Genomic DNA, 19,210 nt, shown 5'->3' with positions numbered 1-19,210 from the left:
GTTAGAGTACTTTCACGCTTGCGTTGTTGGATTCCGGCAGGCAGTTCCAGCAATCTGTATGCAGACGGATACCATTTGTAGACTGATCCGGGTGCCGATCCGTCTCACAAATGCATTGCAATACCGGATCCGTCTCTCTGGTTGTCATCTGGAAAAACGGATCCGGTATATTTCCTTTTCACATTTTTAAAGGTCTGCGCATGTGCAGACTGCAAAACATGATCTGTTTTTCTGGAACATTTTCCCGGCATTAATGCATTTCAATGGAAAATAATGCCGGATCCGGCATTCCGGCAAGTGTTTCGGAATTTTGGACGGGGAAAATACTGCAGCATGCTGCGGTATTTTCTCCGTCCAAAAACCGTACAGTGACTGAACTGAAGACATCCTGATGCATACTGAACGGATTGCTCTCCATTCAGAATGCATTAGGATAAAACTGATCGTTTTTTTTTCCAGTATTCAGCCCATAGGACGGAACTCAATACCGGAAAAGTTTAATGCAAGTGTGAAAGTACCCTTACCAGTAGGGCAGCTGGAGATGTTCGCTTCCATTGCTTTGCGCGCCACTGATAGATTAGCTCCTTAGCTGGGTGGTATGTGTGTGTGTAGTGTGTATATATGGTGTATTTATGTATGTGTACTATGTATATGGTGTATTTATGTGTGTTTTTAGAGTTGTTGCGGGTATCGAATTATCGATACCCAATCGATACTTTTGTATTGGTATCGATTCGATACCGGGATTTGACATTTACCAATACTAGCCTGCGCTACTGAGCAGCCTAGTATCAGAGAACATGGCGCACTCTGCTCTCAGTGCACCATGTTCTCCTCAGCAGCACAGGGAAGAAGGAGTCTCTCTCTCTCCCTCCCCCCTGTGCATCTGCCACCAATGAGAAGAGAGGGGCGGAGGAGGGGAGGGGATGTGGCCACTGCGCCACTAATGATAACTAAATCATTAATAGAAATACAGGAGGCGGGTGCTGGCGGCAGAATCACATAGCCGGCACCCGACCTCTATGATAGGGCGTTGCGATCTAAGGAAGTTAACCCCTATGCTATGTGATTCTGCCGCCGGCACACGCCTCCTGTATTTGTATTAAAAGGCGAGGGCGGGGCTCACACGGCTCTCCTCAGCAAGCTGGGGAAGAAGACGGAGGCCGGCGCTCCCACTTGCAGGAGGTGGGGACGTCATTCGTGACGATCCGTCTCCTGCTCAAGCCAGGAAGAGAGGAGCGGAAGACAAGAAGACGGACTATTCCGGAAGCAAAGAAAAGACATCTGGAGGGACCACGTGACCGGGAGACAGATCTCAGGAATGGCTGCACTTTGGAAGGTAAGTATCTGGTAACTAATCTTTTCCCCGGCGCCTCCACAACGGCACTCCAGGAGGGTGTCCCCGCCTCCCCAGGACAGGAAACAACGTAGAAGCTCAAGTTTAAAAGGCCCCCTCCCCTTACCTGCTTCAGTTTGTTGTTTCCTGTCCTCGGGATCGCGTGGAAGCCGCTCCTGCTACGGCGGGGGTTATTGCGCACGGCCTGGAGTTTTCCCCGTTCGGTAGGGCCGTGCAGAGGTAGAGGGTAACGGACTGCCCTGTACCTTAGGCGTAAGTCCGTCCATGAAGGCAGCCACGGGCCTCCGTTCCTTAGTTTCATTCTAGGAACGAGGGATCAAGCGCGCATGCGCACGCACAGGCGGAAGTGAGCTCGCCAGTCCTCGGCGTCACTTCCGGTGGCGTGTGACGTCAGAGGACTGGCGGATAAAGAGCTGGAATGCGAGGAGTCGGCGTCCTGCTTCGCTCGCTGACATGTCGGCTCCCGTGGAAGCTCCTGAGCCCGGTAAGCCTCCTTCCCTTATGTGTTAACCCCGTTCCCCGTTTAGGAGGGGGGGGTGGAAATTGCACACTGTTCCAATTTTTCCTCACTAGTGGTGCCGGTGGTAGTATAGGCTATTACATACCCTAAAGGAGATTCAAATATTACCTTTCAGGGCCAGGATACCAGCACCAGAAGATCTGGGGAATCTTTGTCTAAAAAGAGATGTGGGGTGTGAAAAAAATCCCTACCCTCTAAAACAAAAAAATCACTATGTCCCAAGTGTACAGACAAAATAGTGTCAAGAGAATCGCCCTCTCTTCTGGAATCCATTCGTGGTATGATTAAAGAGGAGGTGAATTCGGCAATTCATGCTAGACTCCCTCCGTGCTCTCCTCAGCCCTCCACCTCGCAAAAATCTCAGGTGTCGCACCATCAGCCGGAACCTGACTCCGAAGAGGGAGAGGTAGTGTCTCTTGAGGAATCCGAATCCTCTGAGGAGGAATCAGGGAAACCCCTCTGTAGCCCAGAAGAAACCGAGAGATTATTAAGGACCATCAGGGCCACAATGAAAATTGAAGAGACCAAGGAGCCTCAGTCTGTGCAGGACAAAATGTTCCAGGGGCTGGGGGAGAAAAAGAGGAAAGTTTTTCCCGTCCATAATAATATTAAAACCTTAATTAAAAAAAGAATGGGAAGATCCGGAGAAAAATAATTTAATACCAGTCTCCTTTAAAAGGAAATACCCATTCCTGGAAGAGGATTCAATTCTATGGGATAAGACACCTAGGATTGATGAGCCGGTCGCCAGAATATCCAAGAAAACGTGTCTCCCCTTTGAGGACATGGGCCTGCTTAAAGACCCCATGGATAAAAAGTGTGAGGGACTATTAAAACGAACCTGGGAGACAAACACAGCCATGCTCAGGCCCAGTATAGCAGCTACCTGCACTTCAAGATCCCTGTCAATTTGGCTAGACCAACTGGAAGAACACCTGGCAGTAGGGACTTCTAGGGAAGAAATCCTAGCCTCAATACCTACCCTTAAGCAGGCATGTAATTTTTTGTCAGACGCATCAGCAGATCTAGTGAAACTGTCAGCTAGATCCGCGGCCCTCTCCAATTCCACAAGAAGAGCTGTGTGGCTTAGATCTTGGACGGGGGACGCTAGTTAAAAAAATCGGCTATGCGCCATTCCGTGTGAGGGTGATAAGCTTTTTGGTTCAGTTCTAGAGGACATTTTAGAGAAGCGTCTGACAAAAAGAAGGGGTTTCCATCAGAATCAAAATTCTACCAACAACGTCGGTCCTTTCGTAGCCAAAGGAGAAATAGAACAGACCAGAAGAGGAGGGATAACACTAATAGATGGCAATCCTCCAGAGGGAGAGGGAGGGGGTTTCTTTTTAACCCCGAGTCCACCTCTAAGCCCAGTCAATGACGCCAGGCATCAAGTAGGGGGAAGATTAAAAAGGTTTACCACAGCTTGGGGGAAGATTTCGTCCGCCCCTTGAATCATAAGCACTATATCCATGGGGTACAAGCTAGAATTCGATACGACTCCTCCAGAGCATTTCTTTATCAACAGACCATTAAAAAAAAACAGAAAGCCAACAGGCCTTAGAGTCGGAGATATCATCTCTCTTAAAAAAGGAAGTTATTGTACCAGTCCCAGAAGGTCAGGAGAGGCAAGGGTTCTATTCCCCCATATTCCTTATTCAAAAACCCAACAAATCCTTCAGGTTAATAATCAATCTAAAAAAACTGAACAAAAATATGACCTACAAAAAATTCTAAATGGAGTCGATCAGATCCACAGTAAATCTCCTACCCAAAAACAGCTACATGGTAACTATAGACCTTGCGGACGCATACTACCATGTTCCCATACACAGAGCCTACCAAAAATATCTCAGGATAGCCCTCCTTCTAGGAGGTCAGGAGTTACACTTCCAGTTTCAGGCCCTTCCCTTTGGGATATCATCCGCCCCAAGAATTTTTTCAAAGATCATGGCCGAAGTGACAGGGTTCCTACACCTTCAGGGTATCCTAGTAGTCCCATACCTAGACGACCTCCTAATAGCGGGCTCATCTCTTCAGGTTCTCCAGGATCATGTGCAGTTGGTGCAGGAGAAGCTGACCGAGCTAGGCTGGCTAATAAATACTCAAAAATCCGACTTAGTTCCCAGTCAACTAAAAAAATTCCTAGGGATACTGTTAGATTCACACAATCTCATGTCCTTCCTGCCCCCAGAAAAACAGATAAACATAGGTCAAAAAGTCTCCAAAATTTGCGAAGCAAAGAAAGTGACCATAAGAGACATCTTGAGACTGTTAGGTCATCTGACTTCCACTATTCCCGCAGTGCGATGGGCACAACATCACACGAGAATCTTGCAAAAGTTTCTCCTAGAATCCTGGGACGGAGAACAAAGCTCTCTAAACAGGAAGGTAGAAATTCCACTAAAAGTGAAAATATCTCTCCTGTGGTGGAAAATAAAAAGAAACCTCCAAAAAGGAGTCTTTTGGCGACCGATAAACCAGATCACTATAACCTCCGACGCCAGCAGCTGGGGAGCCCATACAGGGAGTCATGTAATCCAAAGCTCCTGGAGTCCAGAGATGTCAGCAGCCTCTTCAAACGTAAGAGAACTGTCGGCAGTATGGGAGGCGCTAACAAATCATCTTCCATACGTAAAGACCCGTCATGTAAAGATACTGTCCGACAATGCTACTACCGTAGCCTACCTGAACCGACAAGGGGGTACCAGAAGCAAAAAGCTACAAAAATTGACAGGGGAAATTTTCAGCTGGGCAGAGAAGAATATAAAATCCCTGGTAGCAGTTCATCTGAAAGGAGAGGAAAACGAAATAGCAGACTATCTCAGCAGAGAAGTTCTAAAAGGGGGAGAGTGGTCTCTAGATCCCAACATGTTCAAACAAATAACACTCAAATGGGGGCTACCAAAAGTAGATCTCTTCGCAAGCCAGAAAAACAGACAACTCGAGTTATTCGGTTCCCTCTCCAACAGGTGTCACCCACTGATGGTGGACGCCCTGTCCTGTCCATGGCCAAAAGATCTCTTGTACGCATTTCCCCCGCACAACATAATTTCAAAAGTACTAATGAAAATAATAGAAGAGAAAGCACAACTAATATTAATCGCCCCCTTTTGGCCCAAAAGGTCCTAGTTTCCCCTCCTCTACAATCTGTCGGCAGGTCAATACTGGTCTCTCCCATCATATCCGGGACTACTACGTCAGGGGCCGGTACTTCATCCAGAGGTAGCAAACCTTCACTTAACAGCATGGAAAGTGAACGGGTCCACTTACAGCAAAGAGGTCTATCAGATTCCGTAATATCTACCCTACTATGCAGTAAAAAGGCCTCTACCTCTCGGATCTATAAAAGAACTTGGGAAGCTTTCCTAAGATTTGCAGGAGACAGAATATACTACAGTCAGGAGACTAATATCCCACTCATACTGGACTTTTTACAGGCAGGCCTGGACAAGGGCCTCAGACCCAACACCATAAAAGTACAAGTCTCAGCATTAAGTAGCTTCCTTGATGTAAGATTGGCAGACCTTCCATTAATAAAGAGGTTCATAAAAGGAGCATTCAGAAAATGCCCATTCTTTCATTCGACCATTCCCCCGTGGGACTTGAACCTAGTGCTAGAAGTCCTAATGGAGGCACCCTTTGAGCCTTTAGAAGAGATCTCACTTAAACTTCTGTCCTTAAAGACTGCCTTTCTGCTGGCTATAACATCAGCCAAGAGAGTAGGTGAGATTCAGGCATTCTCCTGTAAAGCACCTTATCTTACAGTTTTAGAAGACCGGATTATTCTTAGACACACCCCAATGTTTCTACCTAAAGTGGCCTCAAGGTTCCACCGCCAACAGGAGGTGTCACTTCCATCCTTTTGTGAGAATCCAACTTCTGACCTGGAGAGGAAATTCCATAACCTGGATGTCAGGAGATGTCTACTAACGTACCTGGAAATCTCAGCGACATTCAGAAAGTCGGACCATCTCCTCCTTCAATATCAAGGCCAGTGCAAGGGATCAGCGGCAAGCAAAGGCACTATATCCAGATGGATCCGGAACACCATTGAATTTTGCTATCTACAGAAGAACTTGACCCCTCCTGAAGGGATAAAAGCACGCTCTACCAGAGCTGTGTCGGCCTCATGGGCGGAAAACGCCTCGGCCTCAGTAGAACAAATATATGTACAGCAGCTACATGGAAAAATCCAAATACTTTCTTTAAACATTATAAGTTAGATATACTCAGAAGTCATGAGTTATCATATGGCAGAAAAGTTTATCCGCAGTAGTCCTACCCTAGAGTTTATTTCCCTATTAATCCTCCTGGAGTGCCGTTGTGGAGGCGCCGGGGAAAAGACGATTACTCTTACCGGTAATTGGATTTTCCAATAGCCTCCACAACGGCACTGGATTCCCTACCCAAATGGTATAAATTATGTGGAATGTTATGTTACTCATGTTATGTTGTCATTATATCAATACAGTTTGAACCAACTAACTAACCGAGTCCTATCTCATTAACTGAAGCAGGTAAGGGGAGGGGGCCTTTTAAACTTGAGCTTCTACGTTGTTTCCTGTCCTGGGGAGGCGGGGACACCCTCCTGGAGTGCCGTTGTGGAGGCTATTGGAAAATCCAATTACCGGTAAGAGTAATCGTCTCTTTCCTCCACAGGTTTGATTTTTTTAATGCAAAAAAAGGTTAATCTCGGAGAACCCCTTTTAATAATTTGAATCCCACCCCTGGCTGTTTAGACCACGTGATCTACTGCCAAGAAACAATGATTGGTGCAGTGTTTTACTTGTTCAATGACACCTGTTAAAGTGTTTATCCCAAGATATATACAATAACACTTTGCAGTGTCTAGGTAGCAGCACCCATCATCAAAATAGGAGCTAGCGCAATACCCAGCCCTCCTCTGACAAGGTCGGTTATAATTTTTTTTTTTTATTATGACGACTGCAATACCTATTTGAGACGACGAATGGGATAATGTATATATGGTGATTGTAACATCTACCTAGACACTGGAAAAAGTGTTATTGTATATATCTTGGGATAAACGCTTTAACAGGTGTCATTACGCTTTCTGTATCATTGGAACTGAGACCCCCTGAGGAGCCCTTGAATGGGCGAAACGCATTGGGGCATTGCTTTGTACAACAATTATCCATGTTGTGGCAGTATTGTCTATATGTTATATGTTTATACTACACTATCACTGGTAGGGTGTTATAGGGAAAGGAGGGAAGGTACGCGGACAGGGAACCCCACCATCAGGGGCGACCCCTGGGCAAAGGTTAGAGAGAGTGTGTATTAGGGAAAGATTTCCTACACCAACCATTTACCTTCCAATTCACATTATACACTGTGTAACTCTGTATTGTCTGTATGTCATAACTGTGGAGGATGCTATCATACAATAAGAGCAGCCGGCTAGAGGCCTGTACTCTATGTATGACATCAAGCCACCACTAAGGGACATTTATTTTAAGTATATATAATAAAAAGTATATTTTAAAAAGGTCTGTAAACTAACTTGAGAGAGAAAAATATTGATGAGAGGACCCATAATATCTCAAAACATAAGAAAAAAACGTGTTTTACTTGTTCATCAGGTGATTGACACACATTTAGATGGCTCCTTTTTCAGAGTAGGTCCCACTCAAAGAGGCGACCTTGGCGTGGTGAGTGGGCTTAAGCCTTTTGATCAAAATGTACACTAATGCCTCTTGTATAGCATGCAGTATGGGGGGCTGTACACTTTAATATAGCGCTGAGTAGCGAGTTAGATCAAAGCATAGCATTGTGGATGTGCGATCCAGTTCTGTTCTTTACCCCCAGACAATTATGTGAATCTTTCTTCTTTATTACTGGTATCAGCACTCGTCCCATTCGGCACAGGTGGTTTTAATCACATTGGTCTGCATACAGTGGTCATTGACCTGGAGCTTCTGATAGTAATGGACATGTGTTAGACAACTGTTCACATGGTGCAGTACTGCGTGGTGGCCTTTGTTTTTGTGGCGCTGGGTTGGTGGGACCCAGTGCCATGGGTGGCATAATCAGACAGCAGAGGTGCTGTTTGACCCCTGGGTCCCGCCACCTACTAGGGAAGTGCCGCCTCGTCACCGCATGGTCGCTGCGCCTTTTTCAGAGTAGGTCCCACTCAAAGAGGCGACCTTGGCGTGGTGAGTGGGCTTAAGCCTTTTGATCAAAATGTACACTAATGCCTCTGGTACAGCATGCAGTATGGGGGGCTGTACACTTCAAAATGGCGCTGAGCAGCGAGTTAGATCAAAGCATAGCATGGTGGATGTGCGATCCAGTTCTGTTCTTTACCCCCAGACAAATATTCACAGGAACAGTTGTTCCCGATAATCTGGACAATTATTGGTTCGTTTAAATCCATATAAAACAGGTGAATTAATAGCTACAAGTTATCCTTTCAATGATTTGCTATGCTACATGTCTTATTTTTCTCTTGAGAGATGGTTTTTGCCTTGTGTTGACAAATTTTAACTTTATAACAGTGGTGGTGAACCTATGGCACCCTGGAAAAAGTCTATGGTGTACCAATATGCTGCCATAAATCAGCGCAGGGCGCACTATGAACTGTCAAACTAATCTTTTATTTGATTGGGTGACTAAAATAATAGATGGCGGAGGTGCAGTAGACATCGCTTATCTAGACTTTAGTAAGGCTTTTGATACTGTCCCACATAGAAGGCTTATCAATAAATTGCAGTCTTTGTGCTTGGACTCCCATATTGTTAAATGGATTAGGCAGTGGCTGAGGGACAGGCAACAGAGGGTTGTAGTCAATGGAATATATTCAGACCATGGTCTTGTTACCAGTGGGGTACCTCAGGGATCTGTTCTGGGACCCATATTGTTTAATATCTTAATCAGCGAAATTGCAGAAGGCCTCGATGGTAAGGTGTGTCTTTTTGCTGATGACACAAAGATTTGTAACAGGGTTGATGTTCCTTGAGGGATACACCAAATGGAAAAGGATTTGGGAAAACTAGAGGGATGGTCAAAAATCTGGCAACTAAAATGTAATGTTGATAAGTGCAAGATAATGCACCTGGGGCGTAAAAACCCAAGAACAGAATATAAAATCAGTGATACAGTCCTAACCTCAGTATCTGAGGAAAGGGATTTAGGGTTCATTATTTCAGAAGACTTAAAGGTAGGCAGACCATGTCATAGAGCAGCAGGAAATGCTAGCAGAATGCTTGGGTGTATAGGGAGAGGAATTACCAGTAGAAAGAGGGAGGTGCTCATGCCGCTCTACAGAGCACTAGTGAGACCTCATTTGGAGTATTGTGCTCAGTACTGGAGACCATATCTCCAGAAGGATATTGATACTTTAGTAGCTCTTCTCTGAACTCTCTCCAAACTAGTACATGGATTGCAAAACTTACCAGGAAAGGTTAAAGGACCTTAACATGTATAGCTTGGAAGAAAGACGAGACAGGGGGGATATGATAGAAACTTTTAAATACATAAAGGGAATCGACAACGTAAAAGTGGAAAGCATATTTAAAAGAAGAAAAACTGCTACAAGAGGACATAGTTTTAAATTAGAGGAGCAAAGGTTTAAAAGTAATATCAGGAAGTATTACCGTATTTTTTGCCCTATAAGACACACTCCTCCCCCCCCCCACCCTCCAAAAAGTGGGGGGGAAATGGCAGTGCATCTTATGGGGCGAATGCTGCAGTTTACATTAATACACCGCCGACCGCATGCTGCACAATGCGGCTGGAGGGTGTATCAGCAGGGAGGGAGGAGGGGCTGGGGGCCAGCATCTGGTTTAGGAATGGCAGAGTGGCCCAATGCAGTCACTGTATTCTATTGCACCGGGCCCCGTTCACTGTAGTAATCTTATCAAAGTGTAGGCATTGTTTAACAATATAATTAATCTTCATTTCAGCAGCCTGTACTACTGTACTTAATAACTTCCGTAGCAGGCAGGGGGCCGTGCTGGAGGGCGGACGGCTGTAGCGTAACTCACTACGTCACGGGCCTGCTCCTCCCACTTTATGAATGAAGCAGGCGGCACAGTGCCATCCACAGATCCCCCCCCCCCCAACATTGCCATCCACAGATCCCCCTCCCAAAGCAGCGTCATGCCATCCACAGATGCTCCCATAACAGTGCCATCCACAGATCGCCTCCCTAACAGTGCCATCCACAGAGCCCCCCCATAGCAGTGTCATGCCATCCACAGATGCCCCCATAACAGTGCTATCCACAGATCCCCATAATAGTGTCAGCCACAGACCCCCATAACAGTGCGTCATTCACAGATCTCCCATAATAGTGTCATCAACAGACCACCATTGGTTCAAAACCCACCAAAAGCACACCTTTTGGTTAAAAATGTCTTATTTTCCTCCTCAAAATCCTAGGTGCATCTTATGGGCCGGTGCGTCTTATAGGGCGAAAAATACGGTACTTTACTGAGACAGTAGTGGATGCATGGAATAGCCTTCCTGCAGAGCTAAGTGATAAAGTACATGGAAGATGTACTATATTAGACTGTAGTATTCAGGTTACATTGCCGTGTTGGCACTTTGCAATAAATAAGTGGGTTTTGGGTGGCTGTTTGGGCACTCGGTCTGTAAAAGGCTCTATAGTCAGCAACCTCAGGCGCTCCAGTTGTGGTTAAACTGCAACTCCCAACATGCCCCATTCACTTCTATAGGAGTTCTGACAAGACAAACAAATGTGCATGCTGAAAGTCGTAGTTTTACCACACCTGGAGTGCCAGAGGCTGCTGATCCTCGATCTATACACTGTGGCATAGCATTTCAATTTGATCATTTTTATGGGCAAGACAATCTTCAGAATGTTTTGAAAAGAAAGGACGAAAGGATTGTCCTTTTTGATTAGCTTCTCAACGATAGATTTACTGCAATTGTGTTGTTGAAGGGGTTGTCTCATGAAGACACCCTTTTTAAGTAGTAGACTTCTTGGTGATCCTAGGCACTAATGTGGCATTTGGAAAGGGGTTGTTGTGAACGGTTTAGTGGTCAACTTGCCATATCCTCATTTGTGGCCATGGGCACCATGAGGAGGCCTCACATAATTGTCATCAGGGCCAGGACAAGGGATTTGCATCTCTGCAAATAAAGCAAAAGTGTGTAGGAGCTAGAGCTGCAAGTTTGCTACTGTTAACACGCTTATACAGATATATGAATAACATCCTAAAAAGAAGCCGACTTACCAACTCCTTGTAACCTCGACTACTAGTGATTGGCCGCAAATGTCACACGACCAGGTCATATGGGGGCCTGCAGCAGCTGGAAGGGGGTCATGCCGAGTTATACAGTTGTGTAGAATTTGGAAAGGTTGTCATGTATTTTATTTTTATTTTTTATTTGGGCACATGTTACAAAGTCTCCTAGGTCGGACTACATAGTGAAGTTAAGCTCTTGTAGGCTATTGGTCAGTATGCATCTACCTGAATAAATAAAGAGCCACTGTGGCACTGAGTGTTAACCTTTTGGTGCCACAATGACTTCATGAGAGCCAGACATATTGTCCTTCAGCGCTCCCATAAAGGGTCAGCTACAGTAGAGTGTACACTTTCCACCTTCTCCCCATGCCCAGCACCGCGCTGCGCTTCTCATTCGGTAAATGTAAGTGGCAAGTGCCAACTAGAAGCAAAATAGGAAGTGGGACCCCCAAAGTTTAGAATAGACTTTGTAGTCTTGTCGCCATTTGCGCCTTGACCCGCCGCTGCTCTGCCGCTTTCACAAACTGACATTGGACACTCTGCTGTCAGTGCATGCCATGTTCTTCTCAACAGCACAGGGGAGAAGGAGGCAGTCCCTCCCCCCTGTACCGCTGCCACCAATGGGCTGATAGCGAGGAGGAGGGGAGGGGCTGTGGCCACTGCACCACCAATGAATCTAGTTTATATCTAATACAAACGCAGGCTGCGCTGCGGGTGAAGCACCTGAGGGGTTAATAGCGGCGGATCGCAGCGCGCAGTCATAGAGGCTGGGTGCCAGGTATGGGATATGGCCGGCACCCGCAGCGCAGCCTGCGTTTGTATTAAGCATAAACTATATATTCATTATTATAAAGTAAAATCATTGGTGGCGCAGTGCGCCCCCAACCCCCCCAAGTATTATAATGATTGGTGGCAGTGGCAGTTCCGATCGGAGCCCCAGCAGTGTAATCCGGTTACCATGGCAGCCAGGACGCTACTGAAGCCCTGGCTGCCATAGTCTGCTCCCTGCTGCTGTGTGCACAAAGCACAGGGCACAGGGCAGCAGGGAGAGTGTGAGGTCCTATTCACCCTATTAGCTGTATCAGGGTGAATAGGACAAGGGATGAAAGATCCCAGGTTCTAGCCCCTAAGGGGCAAAATTGTTATTAAATAAAAAGTAAAAGGTTAAAAAACAAACAAACACCAAAATATTAAGTTTAAATCACCCTTTGCCCAATTTTACATATAAAATATCTAAACAATAATAAACATATTACATATCGCCACGCCCGAAAAAGTGCGAGCTATTAAAATATGTAAAAATATCTCCTATGCGGTGAACGCCGTAACAGGGGAAAAAAAAACCCCAACAAAAACTTGCAATTTGCCATTTTTTAGTCACCTTGTCCCGACAAAAATTAGGTTAGGACTGTTCTATTATGGTCCAGACGTTCCATAAAATATTGAATGCACACAGGTTTTTGGTGTTTTATTTTTTTAACGTGGTATCGAGTATTCCAATACTTTTTTTATGGTATCGAAATCGAGTCAAAATTTTGGTATTGTGACAACCCTAGGTAAGATGCGTGTGTTTTATTTTTTTTATTATACCGTAATTATATGTATTTAAAATTTGGCTCCTAAATTTTTCAGGTTATGAGCCAATGGCTCCTTGATATTTTTTTTTTAGTCTGCAGCCCTGCTACTGAAAAGTGATCCATACCAAGAAATATGGGGGTCAATTACTAACAGAAATTTGCCTATTTTTGGCATATTTCTGGTGCAGATTGTGGCACAAAGGTTATTTGCACTGCAAATTGCGACTTTTCCCCGCTCACGGCAGGTCTAAAAAGGGGGCGTGGTGTGTGTGTGTGTGTGGGGGGGGGGGGGGGGGGGGGGAGACGAGCTGGCAGGCCCATCTCATTTATAATTTTTTTACGCCTGTTTTAGGCGTAGAAAATGGTTTAAATTTAAGGTCGATGCCTCTTCATAACTTCGGCAGTGCACAGGTTTATTATGACCGACGTCTAAAACGCTGTCCTAATAAATGACCCCCAATATGTTTAACATAATTAATAAGTCATTTTCCAATGACACATTTCCTTTAAGTTTTGTCGAGTAGCCTTACAAAAATACTTTATAGACAAGTTTCCCTTTCTGGATACGAGCATTTCTAGTCCTTTTGTTAATACATTGTGCCCTCATATAAGGTCCTTGTGCATAATACTCATTTAGGGTTTTTGTACTTTAAAAGGTCTGTTATGTGATAACGCCTTGAATAGTGGCATGATCCCCATGTTGTTTACACCATTGTCTTTCTACTTGTCCACCACTGAGTATCCAAGCATAACTATACATACTTCATGTTGCAGGTGAGAGACATTCCTTGGAGAGACAGCAATCCGAACCTCACCAGCCATCTGCAATACCTATGGGCAAGTCATCCGACCAGGTTTGCTTGAACACTGCTGGGTTATCAGAACGAGAAGCTTTCCGCCTAGAAAAGTTTAAACAGCTTCTTGCGGGACCAAACACTGACCTTGGTAAGTACATCATGTGAATAGATGTGCATGTAATACTCAGCCACGATATATATATATATATATATATATATATATATATATATATATATATATATAAAATCGGACAGCACTCCAAGACTTGAAAAAAACGTGATGTCTTTATTCACCCATGTGGAACAATTGCAACGTTTCAGCTCACAACTGATCCTTTCTCAAGCAAAGGTATACAAGCTTGTGCCTTCATTAAATAGCACTCAAATAATCTGGTGACCAATGAACATTCAAATACAAAATCATGTGACCAATTAACATATGCAAATCATGTGCCTGATTAGCATCTCCGTATCATGTGATCAATTACATATGTAAATACCCTTACACATTGTGCATAAAAATAAACCTGTTACAATATATCCAACCACTTTACATCTAATATGTTTACAAAAGTGATGATAATATATCCATAATAACAGTGAACTTAATCATTGTGGTGATAATAAATAGTGTGTAGATCATTAAAATATACAACCATGTAGACAGGAAGAGAAGGCGTTAACAAGAGACATGACATTGCCAACCAATACCGCGCGTCCATGTGAATTATGGCCAAAGCTGGCGTTTCTTCTAACTAGCAGTACAAGTGCCACAGAGTGTCAACAAACCTCGCAACCAGGATTGCGTCTGCAGCACGCCTCCACTCTATCGCCAATAGCACGGCTCCGCTGTATCTCATGTGTGGAAACCAGCACATGTGCATAGTTCGGCATCCTATCAAAGGTGCTATATATTATATATATATATTTAGCTCAAGCAGAAAGTAAGCGAGGTGGTGAATTTTAATCATACATAGATTCTCTGTAGTCTGTCATCTATCAGTAGGTTTCAGACCTACCATGTCCTGTGTTCACGTTCAGCTAATTACAATTTTTTAGAGAATAGCTAATAATGTGATACTTAAGAATACTAGCTAGAGTGCTGTGTAGTATTTCACTGGTTATTCACCTGTTTAATCAGTTAATGGGGTTGTGCAGCCTGATTATATTGATGACCTCAGGATAGGTCTTCAGCATCTGATCAGTGGGGATCCAACTAAGGTTGGGCGATATACCGGTATCACGAAATACCGCAGTATTAAAAAAATGGCGATATCGCTGTTTCCTAATTACCGCAGTATTTTGTGACTTCATAGAAGCGGTCATGTGCGCTGACCGCTTCTAAATCTGCGGCCGCCCGCCCCAGCATGAACCGATACTGGACATTTACAGAGTACTCGTACTCGTGCAAATGTCCCCGATACCTGCTGGCCGCTTGCGGCGGCGCTCTTAGCAGTTAGGCGTTGGGGAAGAAATTCTGTGACTCGCATTCCCGGCACCCGACCTCTGAGAGGACGCTGTGATCCGCGCAATTAACCCCTCAGGTGTGGCACCTGAGGGGTTAATTGCGCGGATCACAGCGTCCTGTCAGAGGTCGGGTGCAGGGAATGTTCTTCAGTCTCTGCATTTGTGGCAGTGGGCAGTTCCGACCGGAGTCCCAGCAGTGTAATGCTGGGGCTCCGATCGGTTACCATGGCAGCCAAGACACTACTGAAGTCCTGGCTGCTCTGGTATGTTAGTGAGCAGCATTATACTCACGTGCGCCGTGGCCGCCGGGCGCTCCTTCTTCTCATAGGTCTGTGCAGCGCATTGCTAATGCTATAAGCATTAGCAATGCGCCGCACAGACAGAAGAAGGAGCGGCCACAGCTCACGTGAGTAGAATGCTGCTCACTAACATACCATGGCAGCCAGGACTTCAGTAGCGTCTTGGCTGCCATGGTAACCGATTGGAGCCCCAGCATTACACTGCTGGGACTCCGGTCGGAACTGCCCACTGCCACCAATGATGGGGGGGGGGGGGGACAGGACTCTGTGGCCACTGCCACCAATGATTAATACTGGGGGGGGGTTGAATTACCAGAGGGGACTGATAAGCGGGAGAGGCTGGGGTGCACATGAGAGGCTGATCAGAGGCTGGGTGGCTGATCAGAGGCTGGGGGGCTGCATGGGGGCTGATCAGAGGCTGGGGGGCTGATCAGAGGCTGGGGGCTGTTTTTTGGACTTTTGGTTGGTCAGTGGTCACAAAATAAATGTGTTATTTATTTAATTCTTATAATTGGTATCAGTGATACTTAAATAAGAGTATCGGTACTCGGTCTAAAAAAAATGGTATCGGGACATCCCTACTATAAACCACTTGTTCTGGTACAGAATTAACCCTGTAATGTTTTTGTTGTTACTAGAAGTCAATCGACTAGTTACAGATACCCGAAATGGTGAAAAATTACATATAAAAGTATAACAATTATCGTCTCCTTGTGGCTGCCTGGCTGCCTCCATACAGTATAACGTCTCTTTGTGGCTGTTCCCATACAGTGTAACGTCTCCTTGTGGCTGCCCCATACAGTGTAACGTCTCCATGTGGCCCCCATACAGTATAATGTCTCCTTGTGGCAGCCCCCATACAGTATAACGTCTCCTTGTGGCAGCCCACATACAGTATAACGTCTCCTTGTGGCTGCCCCCATTCAGTGTAATGTCTCCTTGTGGCTGCCCCCATACCGTATAACGTCTCCTTGTGGCTGCCCCCCATACAGTATAACGTCTCCTTGTGGCTGCCCCATACAGTGTAACGTCTCCTTGTGGCTGCCCCATACAGTATAACGTCTCCTTGTGGCTGCCCCATACAGTATAACGTCTCCTTGTGGCTGCCCCATACAGTATAACGTCTCCTTGTGGCTGCCCCATACAGTATAACGTCTCCTTGTGGCTGCCCCATACAGTATAACGTCTCCTTGTGGCTGCCCCATACAGTATAATGTCTCCTTGTGGCCCCAAGTGTTTTTTCTTCTAAATGGGCATTTATTGCGATATATATCGTTATTGAGATAATTTTCTTAATATCGTTATCGTGGGAATATTTTTGATATCGTCCAACACACATCAGCTGTTTTGAATAGAATGCGGCGCCTTAAAGAGGATGTGCAGCCTGTTTGTATAGATGACCTATCCTCAGGATAGGTCATCAATATCTGATTGGTGGGGATCCAACACTCGACGCCCCTGCCAATCAGCTGCTTGAAGATAAGGAGGCACTCCATGCAAGCTCTGCTTCCTTTTCATTACACTATGCGTTGTCTTTTGCAGTGGTGGCGTAGTGTAATTGCAAGTCTGCTCTCCAGTCAAATGAATGAGGAGTCGCGCAGTGTAAAGAATGGGAAGTTGCACCTCCCCTTCAAACAGCTGATTGGCATCGGGTGTCAGGTGTCGGATCTCCGCCTATCAGATGTTGATGACCTATCCTGAGGATAGGTCATCAATGCAAACAGGCTGCATAACCCCTTTACGGACTAAATTCTGTAAATTATGACAACTGATATATAAAAATGTCCTAGTTTTCATAAAATTACTAAGTGGATTTAAAGGGGTTTTTCAGGAATCCAAGAATCCAGCACTTGGATAAAACCAAATCATTCTCTTAATTTGTAGAAGAATGACGATACAATTACATACAGATGTAGTAGAGTTAACTCACATGCTTTATGAGACGTGTTATCTAAACTAAATGCGTTAAGCAAACACCTTCAATTGCTTCTCAATGGCTTTTGTTTCAAGATAACACGATGAGTTAAGAAATTTGAGTTAAGAGTTTGTGTGTTAACCCTGCTACTTCTGTAGATCCCAGTAACATTACTAATTTCAAAAGCATTGCATCATGAATCATGCATTCTTAGTCATAACTAATGCCAGTTTCACACTGGCGTTTACTCGTTCCTGCAGGCTGTCCTGGCAGGTGAATAACTACCCCTGCTGGATCTGTAACTACAGTGTATATCTGTGAGCTGCTTGAATTCCGCCCGGCCCCATTCACTGTAATGGGGAGCATCGTGGATCCGGCCACCTTTCGGCATATTATAGTGATTGGGTCTGGGCAGACTTCAGGCAGCTCACAGATGTACACTGTAGTTACAGATCCGGCTGTCACGGTTGTGTCACTGTTTTGTTGTTTGCTGTGACACGTTAGCCATGCATGCTGGTTGCCTGGGGCAACGTGTTGTTTATGCAGCATTTGTGTGCTTTGCTCCTTTCTCCTGGTTCCTTCTCAGTCTGGTGTGTGTGAGGTTAAGGTGTGGATCTAGGTGTGTTCTGGATGTAGCCTCATGGCTCTACTTATGCTGGTGCTGTGAGCTGGGGTCAGTTGTACTCCAGCCTTGGTATGTGCTGGAGTTATGCTCCTGTGCTGGAGATTCCATCTGTCCAGTGAGAGGGCCACCTAGTTTGACATACCCAACAGAAGCTGGAGGACAACTAACTCCATGCTACCAGCCACAAGCCAAATAGCACAAAGTAACCACACCCAGTCAGGTAGTTAACTCCCACACTCACCAGACAGGGAAGGAACAGAGGGCTCCTAGGTTCCCCGGAGGGGGAACCACAAGTCAGTGAGAAGCTCTGCCTGGAGCCGTAATGCATCCTGTCCGCATGGCAGTTCAGGTAGTTTTTGGTGTCTGGGTTCCATCCTGTTGCTGCGGCAGGTAAGTGCTGCTTGTTGTATCACTGGGTTCTTACCTGCTGATCCAGTTGCTGTTCATTGTCTTACCCTATCTTTGCCGCTAGGCCTGTGGAGACCCCTGTTCGTCCGTGTTGTGGAGAAACAGGTCGTCTTTAGTTCCTGACCTTAATTTCAGGGATCATTATGGCAACTCGGGGTCCGAGGTTCCTGTGTATGAGCTCTCTTACCATCTGTGTTCGCTCATACGTTTAGGAGTCAGGGCTAGGATTAGGGTTGAATTAGGAGGTGTCCTTATCCCGGCATCCAGGCCTAGTTGTTATCCCCGTTTCCCTATGGTGTTCGATGTGGGGGTCTCCCTCCCACACCGCACGTTGACACCGGCAGGCTGTTTCTCTGCTGGAACCATTAACGCCAGTGTGAAAGTAGCCTAAGCTATGCTGTAGTGAAGAACGAATGATGCATTCAAAACACATTACCGTGATTTCATTTTTCTACAAATAAAGAGAAGGATATGGTTTTACCCAAGTGCTGGGTAATCTTGTTCTTAGAGTTGTGACTGTGTTGAAGTCAAGCAGGATCTATGCCCTAGGAACACTTTCTCTATGGATGTCGTGAGCTGCAAGTTGTTTCTTAGTTTGCCTTGAATATTAAGCATTAAAGGAATATCGCTATCCTGTATTGCCTCTTATAAGATTCCTATTAGCCTGCTCCCCCATGCTATAGTCCTGCATGCTGGCTCCCGTTTCTCAATTTTCTTGTCACTGGCTTGTTTTTTTCCAGCTGGGTCATGAACATGGACATGCATGTCGCTGCAGCCAGTGAGTGGCTTCAGTAGTAACATATCACTTGGGGATACTCAAAGGCTATCTCTTTTCATTTTTCTATGTTGGTATCCTTCAAGACTCTAGTATTCAAGGCTGTGTCTCCCTTTCATACATATGTAGCCTAGTCTCCAGATACCCCATCACATGTAATGTCTGGTCTTTGCAAGTTCTTCTCTGCTTCTCACATCTTCATCTCTGTTAAGCTTGAGTTCACTACCTCAACCCATC

At 45.4% G+C, this 19,210-nt stretch overlaps 1 protein-coding gene across 2 annotated transcripts in view; it reads left to right on the top strand.

Moving 5' to 3' along the window:
- The window catches only part of TBC1D22A (TBC1 domain family member 22A), a 741,029-nt gene that overhangs the window by 74,810 nt on the left and 647,009 nt on the right, over nucleotides 1-19,210 (top strand). For both annotated transcript variants that reach the window (XM_040412231.1, XM_040412223.1), the window contains one exon: nucleotides 13,462-13,632. In XM_040412231.1, the coding sequence (XP_040268165.1) occupies nucleotides 13,462-13,632 (171 nt within the window). The remainder of the gene's footprint in view (nucleotides 1-13,461; nucleotides 13,633-19,210) is intronic.

This window comes from Bufo bufo, chromosome 1 (assembly GCF_905171765.1).
Source record: "Bufo bufo chromosome 1, aBufBuf1.1, whole genome shotgun sequence".
NCBI lineage: Eukaryota > Metazoa > Chordata > Amphibia > Anura > Bufonidae > Bufo > Bufo bufo.
The sequence above is the reverse complement of the archived record's forward strand: the minus strand, read 5'-3'. Positions and strand labels throughout refer to the sequence as shown.